Source organism: Thermobia domestica, chromosome 11 (assembly GCF_964235325.1).
Source record: "Thermobia domestica chromosome 11, izTheDome1.hap1.1, whole genome shotgun sequence".
Taxonomy (NCBI): domain Eukaryota; kingdom Metazoa; phylum Arthropoda; class Insecta; order Zygentoma; family Lepismatidae; genus Thermobia; species Thermobia domestica.
The window spans coordinates 35957818-35972427 of NC_137464.1; the positions used below are offsets into that span (position 1 = coordinate 35957818).

The following is a 14610-nucleotide window of genomic DNA, read 5'->3' on the forward strand; positions in this document are numbered from 1 at the left end:
CAAAGAACTATGACTTTTGAGGTTCAACACGGAAACATTCATTGTGACTTTTAATGGCATTTCATCTTTTCTTGGGAAATAATACAAGCTACAAGCTGTTGTGGTCCTGATCTTCGCACAGGCCAAACCACTTAAGCTAGAAACTTGAAATTCGGATAGTAGATAGGATTTGTGATCTAGGATACCACTAAGGAAGGATTTTGGGGAAATTCAAAGAAAGGAAAGGGGAAAGGGGTGGAAATTATTTTAATAAGATGGTCATCTCTCCAAATCCCTTAAGGTTAGAGACTTGAAATTTCGATTTGGATTTCTCATTTAAAGTAATTTGACACATGTTTCAACATTTTTTGATACTTTAGTAAAATGGGGAAAAGAGGTGGAAAGAAAAGGAAGCGGGGATTACAATTATTATAATAAGATATCTACGAATCTTTGTAGGTTAGAAACATGGAATTTGGTATATGGACTTCTCACTTAAAACAATTCAATATATATTTCAGCGTTTTTGTCTTCTTCTTCTTCTTCTTCTTCTTCTTCTTCTTCTTATTATTATTATTATTATTATTATTATTATTATTAAGATGCCTATATCTCGGGATCACTTACGCCTAGATATATGAAAGTTTCTAGTTTGATTATTCATTTAAAATAATGAAACATGGATTTGAGCATTTTTGCCACTTAACGTAGAAGGGCAAAAACAGAGGTGAGGGTTCACTAAAATGTTTGTGAGGTGTTTGAATTCCGTGACAGCGTTTTAGCTCAATCCAATTCTATATGAAAGACACAGAAGGGAGAACGCGAAATATTGTGTCACAGTACCACGTAGAAGCATTTGCTTTATTGTGCGAAGCCGTATTCCGAACAAATTGGGGGTCTGGGAGCGAAATCCCACCTAAGCGAAGGCTACTATAATATATTTTTATTGTTGTAAGCATGGCTATAATTATACATGTTTCTAAATGTTGCTTTTAAGAAATTACCTAATAGAGCCAACTTCCAACCCCTTATTCCTAGTCTGGTCTAATGCGTTTTTTTCTTTGCATACTCAATTATAACACTGCAAAAGCGGAGCATTCGGACAAAATACCCTATACGGTGCTCATGGTCCCGGGTTCGATTCCCAGTAAGGGTACATTTTAACGAAAAAGGTGGTTCGAATTCCACTATAATCAGTAAGTGCACTTCTTCTTTAGCCGTCATGTCATTACCGTGGAACGTTAAACTCAAGCAACAAATCAAAATACCCTATGTACAGAGGTCTATACTTTTGCAATAATGTCCTATATTTGTCTTCTTGCTCTCTCCTGTTTAAGTGGAAAATTCCTGGATGTACCAGAAATTGAATTCCTTACACATTCATCTTTAAATACATCAACTGAATACAGTTAGGAGCTTTTCTTGAGAAATGAACAATTCCATGGGTGTCAAAGTTTATCAGTCAGTGACTCCCCAACTCCTCGTGAATCCTGGGTTCTATACCAACCATAGAAATGTTTTCTTCCCTTTGATATATCAGAAGATTTTGGTACGATTTATATAACCGCAATCTTAACGCGCACTTTAAAAAATGTCAACAATGTTGACAAACTGAAATCATGGTGAAAAACGAAACGTAACGGAAATTCAACATCTTGCCCTCAGGAAATGTTATTCGCATAGCGCCAGAAATCAAAGATGATATCCCTCTGCTGAAAAAAAAAAAATGTCATGGATACGGATCGACGACCGGAACATACCCTCTCATTCTATTGGATAATGAAATTGATAGATTTATATCAAGCTTCATGTTTTCTTGCAATCACTTTAGTGAAACAAAGGGAAGCTATATTTATATACACAGAGGAGAAATGGGACAGGCTTCGTGGCAGATAACATATGACAGGATAAATACCATCCTCAATATAGCACTTTCTTTTGTGTAAGTACTGTGCAATACAGCGCATCTGATAAATCGCGGTGACTAAGTGCAAGTGAATCATGATACCGCCACGCCTCCGAAACGGAAGTGCGTATTTAATTTAAATCTAGAGAAAGAATATAATTTCATTTTTAAACAAAACTTACAAATTCGGGCCATTAAAATATAATCTGGGAATCAAGTTTACACCCCCCTCCAGCCCCGGATTCATATGTGTCCCAATTTTCCAAATTGAAATTCTGGTAACAGAGGATATGCTCATCTTCCAGGAAGCGAACCGCCCCCTCCAAATGATTCTTCTGGATCCGCTAGTGACTCCATATAAGAATGGGCGTCTCTTGAATGTTATAATTGATGGGTACAATAATGCTTGTAGACTTAACTAAAGTTATGTTGAAATGGTAAGGCAATTGGATGGATATTAGAATTAAAAGCTAGTGATTTTCAATTTTTAGACTTCCAAACTATGCTATACATTAATATCGGAAGTCTTACAAAACGGCTATACCCGTCCCTCCATTTGTCAACAGGGATTAGAGCAAAAATGGTAAGATATATCGAGAAGTGGTTTTCGAAAATCGAGTCAGCGTCTCAAGAATAGGCAGCATCTTATCCTCCATTAATCCACTATTGAAGTCCTAAGTGGTAAAAGTCAACCTTATGCAGTCTCAACATTGATCGCCTTAAAAGTAACACAGTAATAACAGTAATAATCAAAAATCTTTTCAAATGAAAAGGTACATGGCCTTGAGCGGACTTTATGTTACATCCAATAGCAGTTACATCGTTATCATTTTGGGGCAGGTATATAGACATAAGAACTTTTCGCACTACTTTGATTATTGTCAATGCCAGATGAGCTACCTGGAAACATCTCGTATCATTGGCTACCACTCATGTAACCCCTCACTTCAAAAGAGCTGCAGAACACGTTGTTGTTTTCGGGAATCAATTCAATTTTTGAACGATTTTAGAATCTTCATCATATGGTATTAAAACCGAAAGCATTATACATTTACTATTACTTCCGGTTTCTATATTGATATCCATAGAGAAAACGGTAAGATATATCGAAAACCAGCTTTTTAATCATTTCAGCGTCCCAAGATAGATTCCTTTTTTACTCCGTTAATATGCTGTTCAAACAGAAATGGTAGAAATTAAACCTGACAAAAGCTGTACTAGATATTGACCAATAGTTTCCAGAAATCGATTCAATGTCTCAGAAAAGAACCTGTATTCCTTTACTATAATCCAAAATTATAATATTTTATTACTGTTTCCGGTTTCAATATTAATCTACATAGAGAGAGAGAGAGAGAGCGAAAGTAAGATATAGAAAATGCGATTTCTGGAATATATTATTCGGCTGAAGAATAGATTAAATCCACTCTGGTAAGTCTCTATTCAAACTGGAAGTGGTAGAAGACAATCATATCCGGTTTCAAGATTAATTGCCATAGAATAAAAGCGGCAATATATAACGACAAGTTATTTTTTGGAATGGATTGAGCGTGTCAAGGAAAGATAACATCACCCGTGTCTGCTAAAGCCACAAATTTATTACTATACCTTTTCTTTAGATGAGAACCTACATGAGCGGTAGCCAATGGTACGCGATATTTCTAGGTACTGCCACAGATATTGACAAAAATCATGGTAGTACGAAATTCCGTGTGTCTGTATACTGTCATCTGCCCCAAAATGATGATAATGTCGCTTCACTGCTATTGAAGGAGGAGAAAACCTTCTCAAAACTATTTAACTTGACATTCGAAAAGAGCTATAATTAACGTTTCAATATCGATCTCCTTACAGGAAGAAAACCGTAAGGTATACCAAGAAGTGCTTTCTAAAATTGATACGCCATTCCAAGAATAGATCCCATTTCCTCCGTTAACGCTTTTCTAAAACCGGAAGTAGTTGAAATAAACCTTTTACGGTTTCAACACTGATTACCATAGAAAGAACGCAGTAACAGATACCTACAGGCGGTTTTCTAGAATTAATTGAGCATCTCAAGAAAATATACCTACTTCACTCTCTGTATATATTAAACCGGAAATGGTAAAGGAATTCCGGTTTAGTGTCAGTATTGACTCGCATTGAGATAAAACTGAAAGATATGTATGAGAATCGGTTTTGTGATCGGTCCCAAGGATCCATCTCGTCTATGACCAATTTAAATAGGAAGTGGTCGAAGTAGACAATTTCTGGTTTTAACGTTAATCTCCATACAGCATAAAAGGAAATAGATAGGGAAAAGCTGTTTTTTTATGTTCGATTCATCCTCCAAAATATATATTTTTTCACTCATCTCGGCACCTAAAGCGAAACTAGTGAAACCGAATACTACTTCCGGTTTCATTGTTGATCTCCAAAGAGCAAATACGATAATACATAGAACTTTTAGTTGTGTATTCAGTGTGGGAAGAACATGTTATCTCTAATCTTATTCCTCTAAAGTAATCAAAAGCTATATATCTCCTGCAACCAGTTTTAATATTGAATACATATAGTTTCGAAATATACCGTGTTTACATTGTGAAACAAAATATAGTTGTTGTCTCTACTACAGTATTATATGATTCATTATAGCTCTTTGCCATCACAAGTAGACTACTTGAAACGAATTTTCATCGTTGCGATTCTCAGCAATTTTATCGTCCTGATATGCGAAATGAAAAATGAAATATTTGAGTTTTACGTCCCACGATTATGCCGGTTAGACTAAAGGAGACAGTGATGATGTGTAATGAATGAAATGGTGGAATGAAGAAAGTGGGAGGAAATATTATTTTCAAACTGAGTTCTGTTTGACAAAAGAAGGAAATAAAATAGTGTGAAAGTTGGAACATATCGTATGTAGATATGTATGAATCTGTGATCTTCAAATATGCTTGCAAGACCATTCTAGTGTACCTCTAAGGATACATTTGTTTTTGCTCTTGTTCAAATGAATTAACTTTCACTTCAGACACTGGTCCCAGACCTTCTTATCTGAAGCAACAGAAAGTCGAACTACGTGTGTAGATAGAAACAATAATCGTGTCCCGATAAGATCATGCGCTGTGTATATATTTCACGCTAGCCTATCTTCCATTCATTTATCACAATCTTTGTTTCTGTTCCCATCGTTTCTCTAATTACGAGTTGTAAATATATGCATATACGTTCCTCCAATTGTGATCAATGCCTCCCCTGATTTCAATCCACCTTCTGCTTTTCAACTATGTGATGTGACAGGCAGGCTACTGGGAGTCGACGCGACTGCGCAAACGAAAATTTCAAGGTTGCATCGGTACCAACAAGCACTGTGCAAATTTTCTCGTGTGTTTATTCCCCCGCACGACTCACCCCCTCTTTCCACTCCCGTTACGTTTCTCCATCCCGTAAGCGGGGCAGTGCCAATAGATGCGGTATGAGTCATATTTACACACCGTTTCTTAGTTAAAGTGTGAGACCACCAGGAGGCAGCTAATACGCCAGAGCATACACACGGTTTACACAGATTCTCACATTTTTCTATAATTATTGGGGCCTTCGCGAAATTCAGCCAGGAGGTACAGGGGGTCGCCACGAAGCTCCTGTAGGCTTAAAAATTGTTGGCACCGGAAAATGTCCCAACAATTTTTCCGGTCCAAACTGGTAGGGTGCTAAACCTATGCAGGTACCAACAAGGATAGGAATGCGGGAACACACACACACACACACACACACACACACACACACACACACAAACACACACACACACACCACACACACACACACAAACACAACTCACCCCTCCTCCGCAACCTGAGGCTACAAAAGTCTAAAAGAGAAAATTCTCTAAAATCTAAAGAGAAGTACAGAGAGAAAAAGGAGAGAGCAGCTTGTAGAGTCTACTTTTAATAAGTGCACAACGAATGGCAACAGCAGGGGGAAGTGAAGGCTGAAATAAATAAAAAGTGCAAGCAGTTTTAATGACATTTCCTACGGTCTAGAAATAATTATTTAGATTTTTTTTTAAAAAACTTTTATTTGTGTATTTTTACCTGGAAACTGCAACAAAATGCAATAGTTTATGTAACATTACACGTTTTGTTACAACACAAAAATAGTCCAAACAGATTAGGTTGAAGACCACTTATTTATTGGACGCTCATTATAGCACCACAAGATATTGTCCACATGTCAACCATTCACCTTAAAGTAGACCTACTTTGTAAATGTTTAACCCAACACTCATGGACCTGAATAAATAATATATTGAGCATTATTGGATCACACACCTCTATGATTTTTCTTCTCAGGAGAGCAATATCATTAACTTTTATTCTGGTAAACAATGAGCTTGAACTAGAGCTCTAGATGAGTTAAGTTAGGTGACCGTAGTGGCCATTCGATTAATCTACGCATATCTAACACCTATATGGAAACTACAGGTCAAATCATGTCTTAATACTATTAGCAGTGGCATACGCACAAGGGAAAGGGGATTTTGGGGTTTTAACCTTCCTTCAACAAGATAATGTGAGAAAAGAAACATTTATCATATTAAAGTATGTAGGGTAAAGATTGGTATTATCATCAGAGGCGGATCCAGAAGGTAAAAACTGGGGGGATCAAGTAGAACACAGACTATGATAGGTATATCATGAATTTATTATAAACTTTCAAAAATATATAATTAATAGCTTCAATCATTTTTGTCACCCAAAAAACTTAGGAAGGGCTAAGCCCCCCGGCACTACATAATCCGTCTATAATTATCATGACAATTTTGACAAAAGTACTTAGTTCAGCAGGAAGAATAAGTATTACAAAATGAAAATAATGCAGGACAACCTAAACTAGTATTTTATAAGAGAGATGCAGTTATATCTTTAGACAATGAGAATTTTATGGACATTAGTCGTTGATACTTGTTGGTGTACTAATACCATGATAATATGGCAATATTGTGAAACTAGTTTTTAATCTCTTGGTATTAGAAGAAGTGAAAAAAAAAACACTACTTTACTTCGTAAATGTACAAAATTGTCGGATGGTATCGCAGATACTTTATATTCAAAGAGAACTAAACCATTAATTCTTCAACAACTTTAATCAACAACCAATAGCGTTGTCAACAACTTTATATTTTAAAATTAAAACTTTTGTTACATGTTACAAACAACGGTGATCATCAACCGGCTTGGCTCGTTCATCACGAATTACAGACAATCTGTTCCAGTACATATAAGGTGGACTTCAACTGCCACAGAGGAAACATTGTATTCACTCCGCACCATTACCATTTTTTTATTTTTTTTTTATAGATGTCACCTCACACAACTACTGCTATTTCTTTTACTTGTAAGACAGTTAGTCCACAGCTCAGCTCCTGCACGCAAATCATGTACGCCACTCTAGCTCACTCCCTGCTTACTTGTCAGCAACAAGTGAACGACCGAGTTTTGGAATGTCACTTGCCATGATTTTGTCCACTAAGTTTAAATCTTCACTTTTTAACTATTCGACTAACTGTTTTCTAGGATGCTTCATAGTTGCACTTTTTAATATTCAGATGCTCGCTTGCTGTTTCTTCTTTTTTCCCGACCTCTCCTTATTGTGTCGTGCAAGTTTTTGACGTACAATTACATTGGGTGCAGAGCTACACCTTGTAGGCAACTTGTAAACTCTTCTTCTTTACACACCGTGATGTTCTGGTACCTACTGATATTACTTACCACGGTATTACCTATAGCACGATATTACCAACCTTTGCTTCGTAAAAAGATTCTGAGACGATATAAGCTTGGGAGCTTAAAACTTTCCTTTAATTAGACTTAACGTGCGCTACTGACTAGTGCTGTAATAAGGTTACTGAGATCCATCTTTAACATTCTACAATAAGATCACGAAGGTTCTTCGATGAAAATGCTTCTTGTAGGAATACAGTAGGTGATGTAAGTATCTCCTTTCAAGCTCACAATATTGTTACTCCACGTCCGAAGATAAACCAATCGGCAAAGCAACACATCGTAAAAAATAGCGTCCTTATGTTTTATTTAAATTTGTTCCGTAATGGCCTCCTGGTGTCTTACTACAATAAAGCAAGTGTAAAGTCCAGTTCCAAGTACATTCTTAACGTTTTGGTGCCCAAAGTTTCGAACCTGAGCTTTTGACTTCCATGTACAGTGTGGTGTGGGTTGATTTGTGTGTATTTCTTCTTTAGAACTGCAACTGTCCCGAGTCAATTTTTCTTCTTCTGATTGGACTACTGCGGTCCAGGCATTTTATAGGGTATTCTCGGCAATGGAGGTCTGGTTCCAATTGCAGCTATGGCCGGGTTATCTTGAGTTCTGGCCCTGTGCCAGAATTTGGTTGACTGGCATTGTCGCACATCACTGCGAAGAGGTAGGTCCATGTCGTCGTGTGTCTGGGCAATATTTGTGTCCAGAGAGTATGCACTGTAATCGCTCGGGTGGCTCGATTCTGGATGAAGGCAGTGGTGGTGGTAATCCGCTGCATGTTCCCACACTGGATAGGCGTAGAGTTAAAGGGATCTGATGCATATGACACACTCATTGTAACCATATGGTCCAGCTGATCGAATATTAATGAAGAAAAAATTCTTAAGACTGCTTTTACACGAGGTTCACTTAAAAATTAAAATTTTTCTTCAATAATATTCGATCAGCTGGACCATATGGTTACATAAGAGAAAATTTTCTTAAGAGTGCTTTTATACGAGGTTCATTTAAAAATTAAAATTTTTCTTCATTAATATTCGATCAGCTGGACCATATGGTTACATCATGTCCAAAATGATCGTCGCATATCTATAACTGTCTTCTTGTAAGAATGTAATTGGATAATGATGTTGCAGGGCATTTGTAATACTGATACTATGTGTACAATCGGGAAATGTATATTTGTGATAAATTTCATAGGGAAAGAATTATAAATACGAAAATTAGAATGAGTAAAACAAAATCTTGCTAAATGGAGAAGAAAGTTTTATTTTCGTTTTATTGTTCTTATTTACTGCTCTTTTGACATGAAATTTGCCACATACATGTCTTTGCCGATTATACACATGCTAACATTATAAGAAATACCGGGCAAATTCGTTATCAAATTATATTCCTAGAACAACATATTTATAGAGATGCGACAATAATTTTGGACATGGGTGTACATGTTGTTTCGGGCTTCACGAGGAAGTTCATTGCTGAGGAGTATGGGCAGTAGAGCTTTGAGTCGCTGGTTTGCTGTTTTTGCCATGTGTGGACCAAACGTGAGTTTTCAGTCGAGGACGACCCCTAAATATCTGGCCTCAGCCAGCGTGTGCCATGTAGAGTCAGATTGTACTGTTTTGTCTTAACATGTTTGCTGATATCCACTACCGCTCTCTTCATTTGATTGATCTTGATTTTCCATCTTCTATCTCGAGCCTCTACATGAGTGATGTGTTCGAAGGACCAATACATATTAAAATCCTTAAACTGAGATGTTGAGAACTTAAGATAACAATATCACATGTATAAACTCAAAGATTATATCGTGAAATTTCTGTCTTGTAAATAACACTTTGATGTTCCTTGTTACTAGATAATTACTCTGAACAATATCAGCATAAGTTTCTAAACACATGATGTGGTATAACAATTATTTTTCTGTATTTTAGCGACATCGTGTGGTTGTTCCAGAGCGACCAAGAATCCGAAACAAAGGCCGCCATGCAATTGCGTTTTTTGTTCACCCGGAAGATGATACACAAATTTACCCTTTGGGTGGCTCCAAAACTGACTCTGAAGTGGTAACCGCCAAAAAGTATCTTGAAAGCAGGTTTAAAGCTACGTACGAAGATAAGTCTAAACATTTTCCACCGAAGTGAGTTGAGAACAACGCACTTGAAACATAATGATGGCAATGATAAAAACTCTATTAACATTGCAAGTATTACATTTGTATTCCAAAATATATTACAATAAAGTCACTGTAATGATTAAACAATAAAATGAGGCTTGAAAACTGTAAATGGTAAAGTTGGCTAAATCGAGATTATGCCATCTAAACAATCTATAGAGCAGGAACCACCGAGAATGTACAGTACACGTATGTACTGTAAAATAGCTATCTGCTTTCTTCCTTTACTATTGATAAGAAATGTCAAAGTTTACAAAATGTTTATGTTTGTAATCAGTTTTTATTTTCATGATTCTCCATAATCTTTTTTCCGGTACCTGGTTTGTTTAGATATCCAGGTCTCAAACAGGAGAGTGCATATGTTTTATCTACTGTACTAACAATATGAAGCAAAAGATATACACATTGAAGAAGTATTAAAATAAAACACGAGTAAATTTATACAAGCTCACCTTTCTTTTATGCTATATTAATACAAGTAAATCTTTTTTATTGTTTCTTGTGTTGTTATTTTATGTGTAAAACTTGTGCGTTAATCGTCGATAATATTCATTAAAACATGTATTATAACTGTGTATTTTTATTTTAAAGAAATATGGAACCTTTCCTCTTTTGCTGTTGCAGGTATTTTCCAATGTCTTACAGAAATTCTAAAAGATACATAATAATGAATTACGAACATGCATTTCAACTATTGTACTGTACGTTAAAATAACATACTAGAGCTGTAGGAATAACTACACGTCTAGAGCTAGTGGAAGAACTGCTGAATGTAATACTACCTTAGCGAAAAACAGCTCTATAGTCTATTGCTATTCTTAATGCTAAATGTCAAACAATTAAATGTACACTTGCTTAAGCAATGGTCATCATGTTGTTTTGAACTGTCTTCAAACTGTGATGCATGTGTTCTCCTAAAAACTAGTGGAGGTGAAATAGTGCAGTGTGGAAGATATTGCTCCCTATTAGTCGATCTTGCATAATGGTCTATGCACTCGCTGACTGCATCATAGTTAACTCATTATGTTGTTCGAAACTTACATATGTAGTAGATTTCTTCCTTCATATCCTTGGTGCATGGAAAGGCGAATAAACAGGGTATTATATTTGAAATATTCAAAACATGTTATTTGATTAAGAAACGTTATACAGAGAATCAAACATATCAACACTGAACGTTATTATTCAACTACAAAGTTCTACTGTAATGCTGCAGAGATGAAATTTCGGCTGCTTCTGAGTCATCGGGTCTGTCTGGGTCATCGGATAACTGGTCAGGCCGGGTTTGAGAAGTGGGACTCAGACCCAACTGATCCGGACAAAAATCATGACCGAAGTGACCCATGATTCATTCTATCACTGATCTTTTGTGGGTTTCCAGAATATGCTTCTTAGATTTCAGATTCCCTCTATAGCAAAGTTCATAGGGGTTACCATGCTGTCTGTTATAATGCGTTCTTATCTCAATACATTTTCGAAACTACCATCTAACTGTTGATGTTCAACATTGGGTTAGTTTTACATCGCAAACTGAGTCATTTAAGTTTTAGAGGCTAGAAGGTGTCATTGGAATCCATAACGTCACACACGGTATTGTTGGAGCGGGTCACACGTCACTAACTGATTTGGGTTAAGACTTCTGTATACATCTGGATCTGGGTGTCGCTTCTCAGATTTGGTCTGACCTTGAAACCCAGATAGGTCCAGTGACCCGGTGATCTGGAAGCAATCAAAATATGATTTCTGCAGTATTACTCTAGAATTTCATAGTATATTAATGATGTCAACTAATACACTCTTTTGCTTCCATTCTTTTGTTTGATTCTCAGTGTGACATTTTTAAAATCAAGATTCGATGTTTTAAACATAATTTCATGTTTATTCGTCTTCCTTTACGGAAAAATAATACAAGTAAATTATTTATTATAGCTTTGAAAAGTTCAAGATTACTAATATAACTCCAACTCACCAAAGCAGTATTATTAAGATTATATTAAGATTATAGAGTATATTATAGAGTATATTAAGATTATATATTTGTGTTAGTTTCGGCTATGTAACACAAATATATAATCTTAAAATATATATACTGCTTTGGTCAGTTTGAGTTTTATTAGTAAAAATAATACAGCGGTATTTGAATATAAACTATTCAAAAACATTTAACAAACCACTGTTTGGGTTCTGCAACATATTTTATACCTCAAAGAACAAATTTTAACTGTTTGATTGATTAAACTTTGACGATAGCTTGTAAGAGAGATGTAGGTTACCTTTTCTGTGATTCTGACGCGTTTGTACTCTGTTCAACCTTGTAGTTATCTTTCAGTGCAATGCTTTGACAAAGAAAAACGAGAAACGAAATTATAGATTTCGTGAGAAGACAGGCAGAGAGAGAGAGAGAGAGAGAGACAGACAGACAGAGACAGAGAGAAGATAGAATTGTGTTTGTCACAATTATGTTAGCAGCCTCACACATACTCGTCATGTGTTTGACAATGTTTCATTCCCTCCAGGTCACTCCGCACCATGGGAATGTCCGGGTCACGGTATGGTGAGTCATGGGTCCGATTGCCTCCGATTCACGGTTGACAAATTCCATGATCTGTTTATTACTGGACAGGGTTATTGCAGGTCAGAATAATTGAGTTTAAAAGCAGTACTGCTTGAAGGGGATGTGTCAGCAGGAGAATTTTTGGAGATTGCGTTACATGGACTGTTGCAGAAGAATGACTTTCCATGAAGTTAGGGCTCGTGTTGGACAAAGAACTGAAACTCTGTTCATCTCGTATGTAATATTGAAACTCATTTAATCGACAACGTCACTCCTATTCTAAATTCAATTAATTTGAACCCTACGGTCAGAATGGTCTTTCGTTAGATGATAAATTCAGAATCTGCAGCTTACGAGATGGTTGAAAGTTTTCACTTTCCCAAATGTTGTACACTATGCTCCGAGGAAAGTGATTTCTGTGCTGGTGGGTTTGTAACCGTAAGACTAAAATTAAAATTGGAAAGCATTTTAGTTCTGGTTTCTCTTACCTACCACCGATCTACCACAATGCTGCACTATTTATTCTGAACTTACCCTACTTTGCTTTTTGTAAAACATTTTTACGAACTCACTCTGGCCTACTGATCATCCGAATTTCTCATACTGGATTTGTCACACAGGGAATAATCATTATTTAACTGAAAAATCGTTTTCTTATTGCTTACAGCTACAATTAAATACCATTTTCTTTAACGAACCTTTAAACTTATGTAATCAACGCAACCAGGTATAGTTTTAGTAAGTCCTCCGCCTGTGTAAAATATTTAAAGTACTGACTAACCATAAACGTATTATCAGGTTATCACTAATTTCTTACTAACCACTTGATCCATGCACGTGTATTTTTCCTCACTTTCACTTGACAGAATTGCTAAAATTCTTTTACGTAGGGTTGCGCAAGAGACAAGACTTGAGGCTGTCTCTTCTCGAAAAATGTGTCCTGAAAGTTATATTCCATTGCGAAAATTCTATCTTGACTCATCTAGTGTGCAACCCTACCCTTACGCCTTTTGAGGACACTTCTTGGGCCCCGCCATTAGTGGTTCTGAAATGTTTATTTTCAGCTAGAACGGGGTACAAGTATAAGACAAAAACTACATATCATGGTCACGAACACAACATATATATATATATATATATATATATATATATATATATATATATATATATATATATATATATATATATATAATACAATCGCATAACAGTTTCAACACAATAACTGTGTCTTCATCAGACTTCTATTCCTTCTCGTTTGGAGTTCTTATTCAAAAGTTGGTTCTTCTTCTTATTATTATTATTATTTTTTTTTTAAATTTTAATGTTCGATGATTATGCAACGAGGTTAAATGAAGTGAAATCTTTAAGTTTTAGGTCCCACGATTATGCTGGTTAGGCTAAAGGAGACGGTGATGATGAGAGATGAGAGTGAAATGGTGGAATGAAGAAAGTGGGAGGAAACGGGAGAACCCCGAGAAAACCCACGAGCACAGTGTTTGTCCACCACAAAGTCCACACGGCGAGAGCTGCGATCGAACCAGGGACCCCAAGCACCGCAGGTAAACGCTCTACTGAGCCACCGCGTCCCCCAACGAGGTTAAAGGAGACGGTGATGATGGTAATGAATGAAATGGTGGAGTAAAGAAAGTGGGAGGAAACAGGAGAACCCCGAGGAAATCCACGCACACGGTGTTTGTCCACCACAAAGTTCACTTGGTGGAGGCTGGGATCGAACCCGGGACCCCAAGCACCAGAGGTGAGCGCTCTACCATTGAGCCAACACTGCCCTTAACATAAGTTATTATAACTGCCGCAGTATTATGAAGTAAAATGACTAACCATTGTTTCGTAAGGCTCTCTTATTTTCGCAAGCACATGAAACATTTAAATTGAACAACATTAATTTATTTCTAATGTAAATACAATTAGAAATGAATCAACTTGTATTTTCTATTAAAAAGGTTCGGAGGTTCTTTAAACATGACATGGAAGTTCAGGATAATGGATAAGGAAATAGAGCGTAACGAATTGCCCGATGAAATTAGTTTAAAATACAAACACTGTATGTTGCATATCGTACAGCATTCCTGCTGAAAAGGGACATTTTACTCTAGTCAATCTCTGTTAGTCTTATGTTCATTCACCACGAGAACAAAATTTAAATCACGTTTCAAGCTTTAATTTTTGACGCAAACACATACATGCAAGAAACATTCATATATATATATTTTTTTTA

General features: G+C 36.3%; 1 protein-coding gene across 1 annotated transcript in view; it reads left to right on the forward strand.

The window, feature by feature from the left end:
* The window catches only part of LOC145664041 (uncharacterized), a 96045-nt gene extending 86212 nt beyond the window's left edge, over window positions 1-9833 (forward strand). Inside the window, exon 7 of the mRNA XM_081730364.1 lies at window positions 9579-9833. Within this exon, the coding sequence (XP_081586490.1) occupies window positions 9579-9788 (210 nt within the window). The 3' untranslated portion in view covers window positions 9789-9833. The remainder of the gene's footprint in view (window positions 1-9578) is intronic.
* Window positions 9834-14610: the final 4777 nt, after the last annotated feature.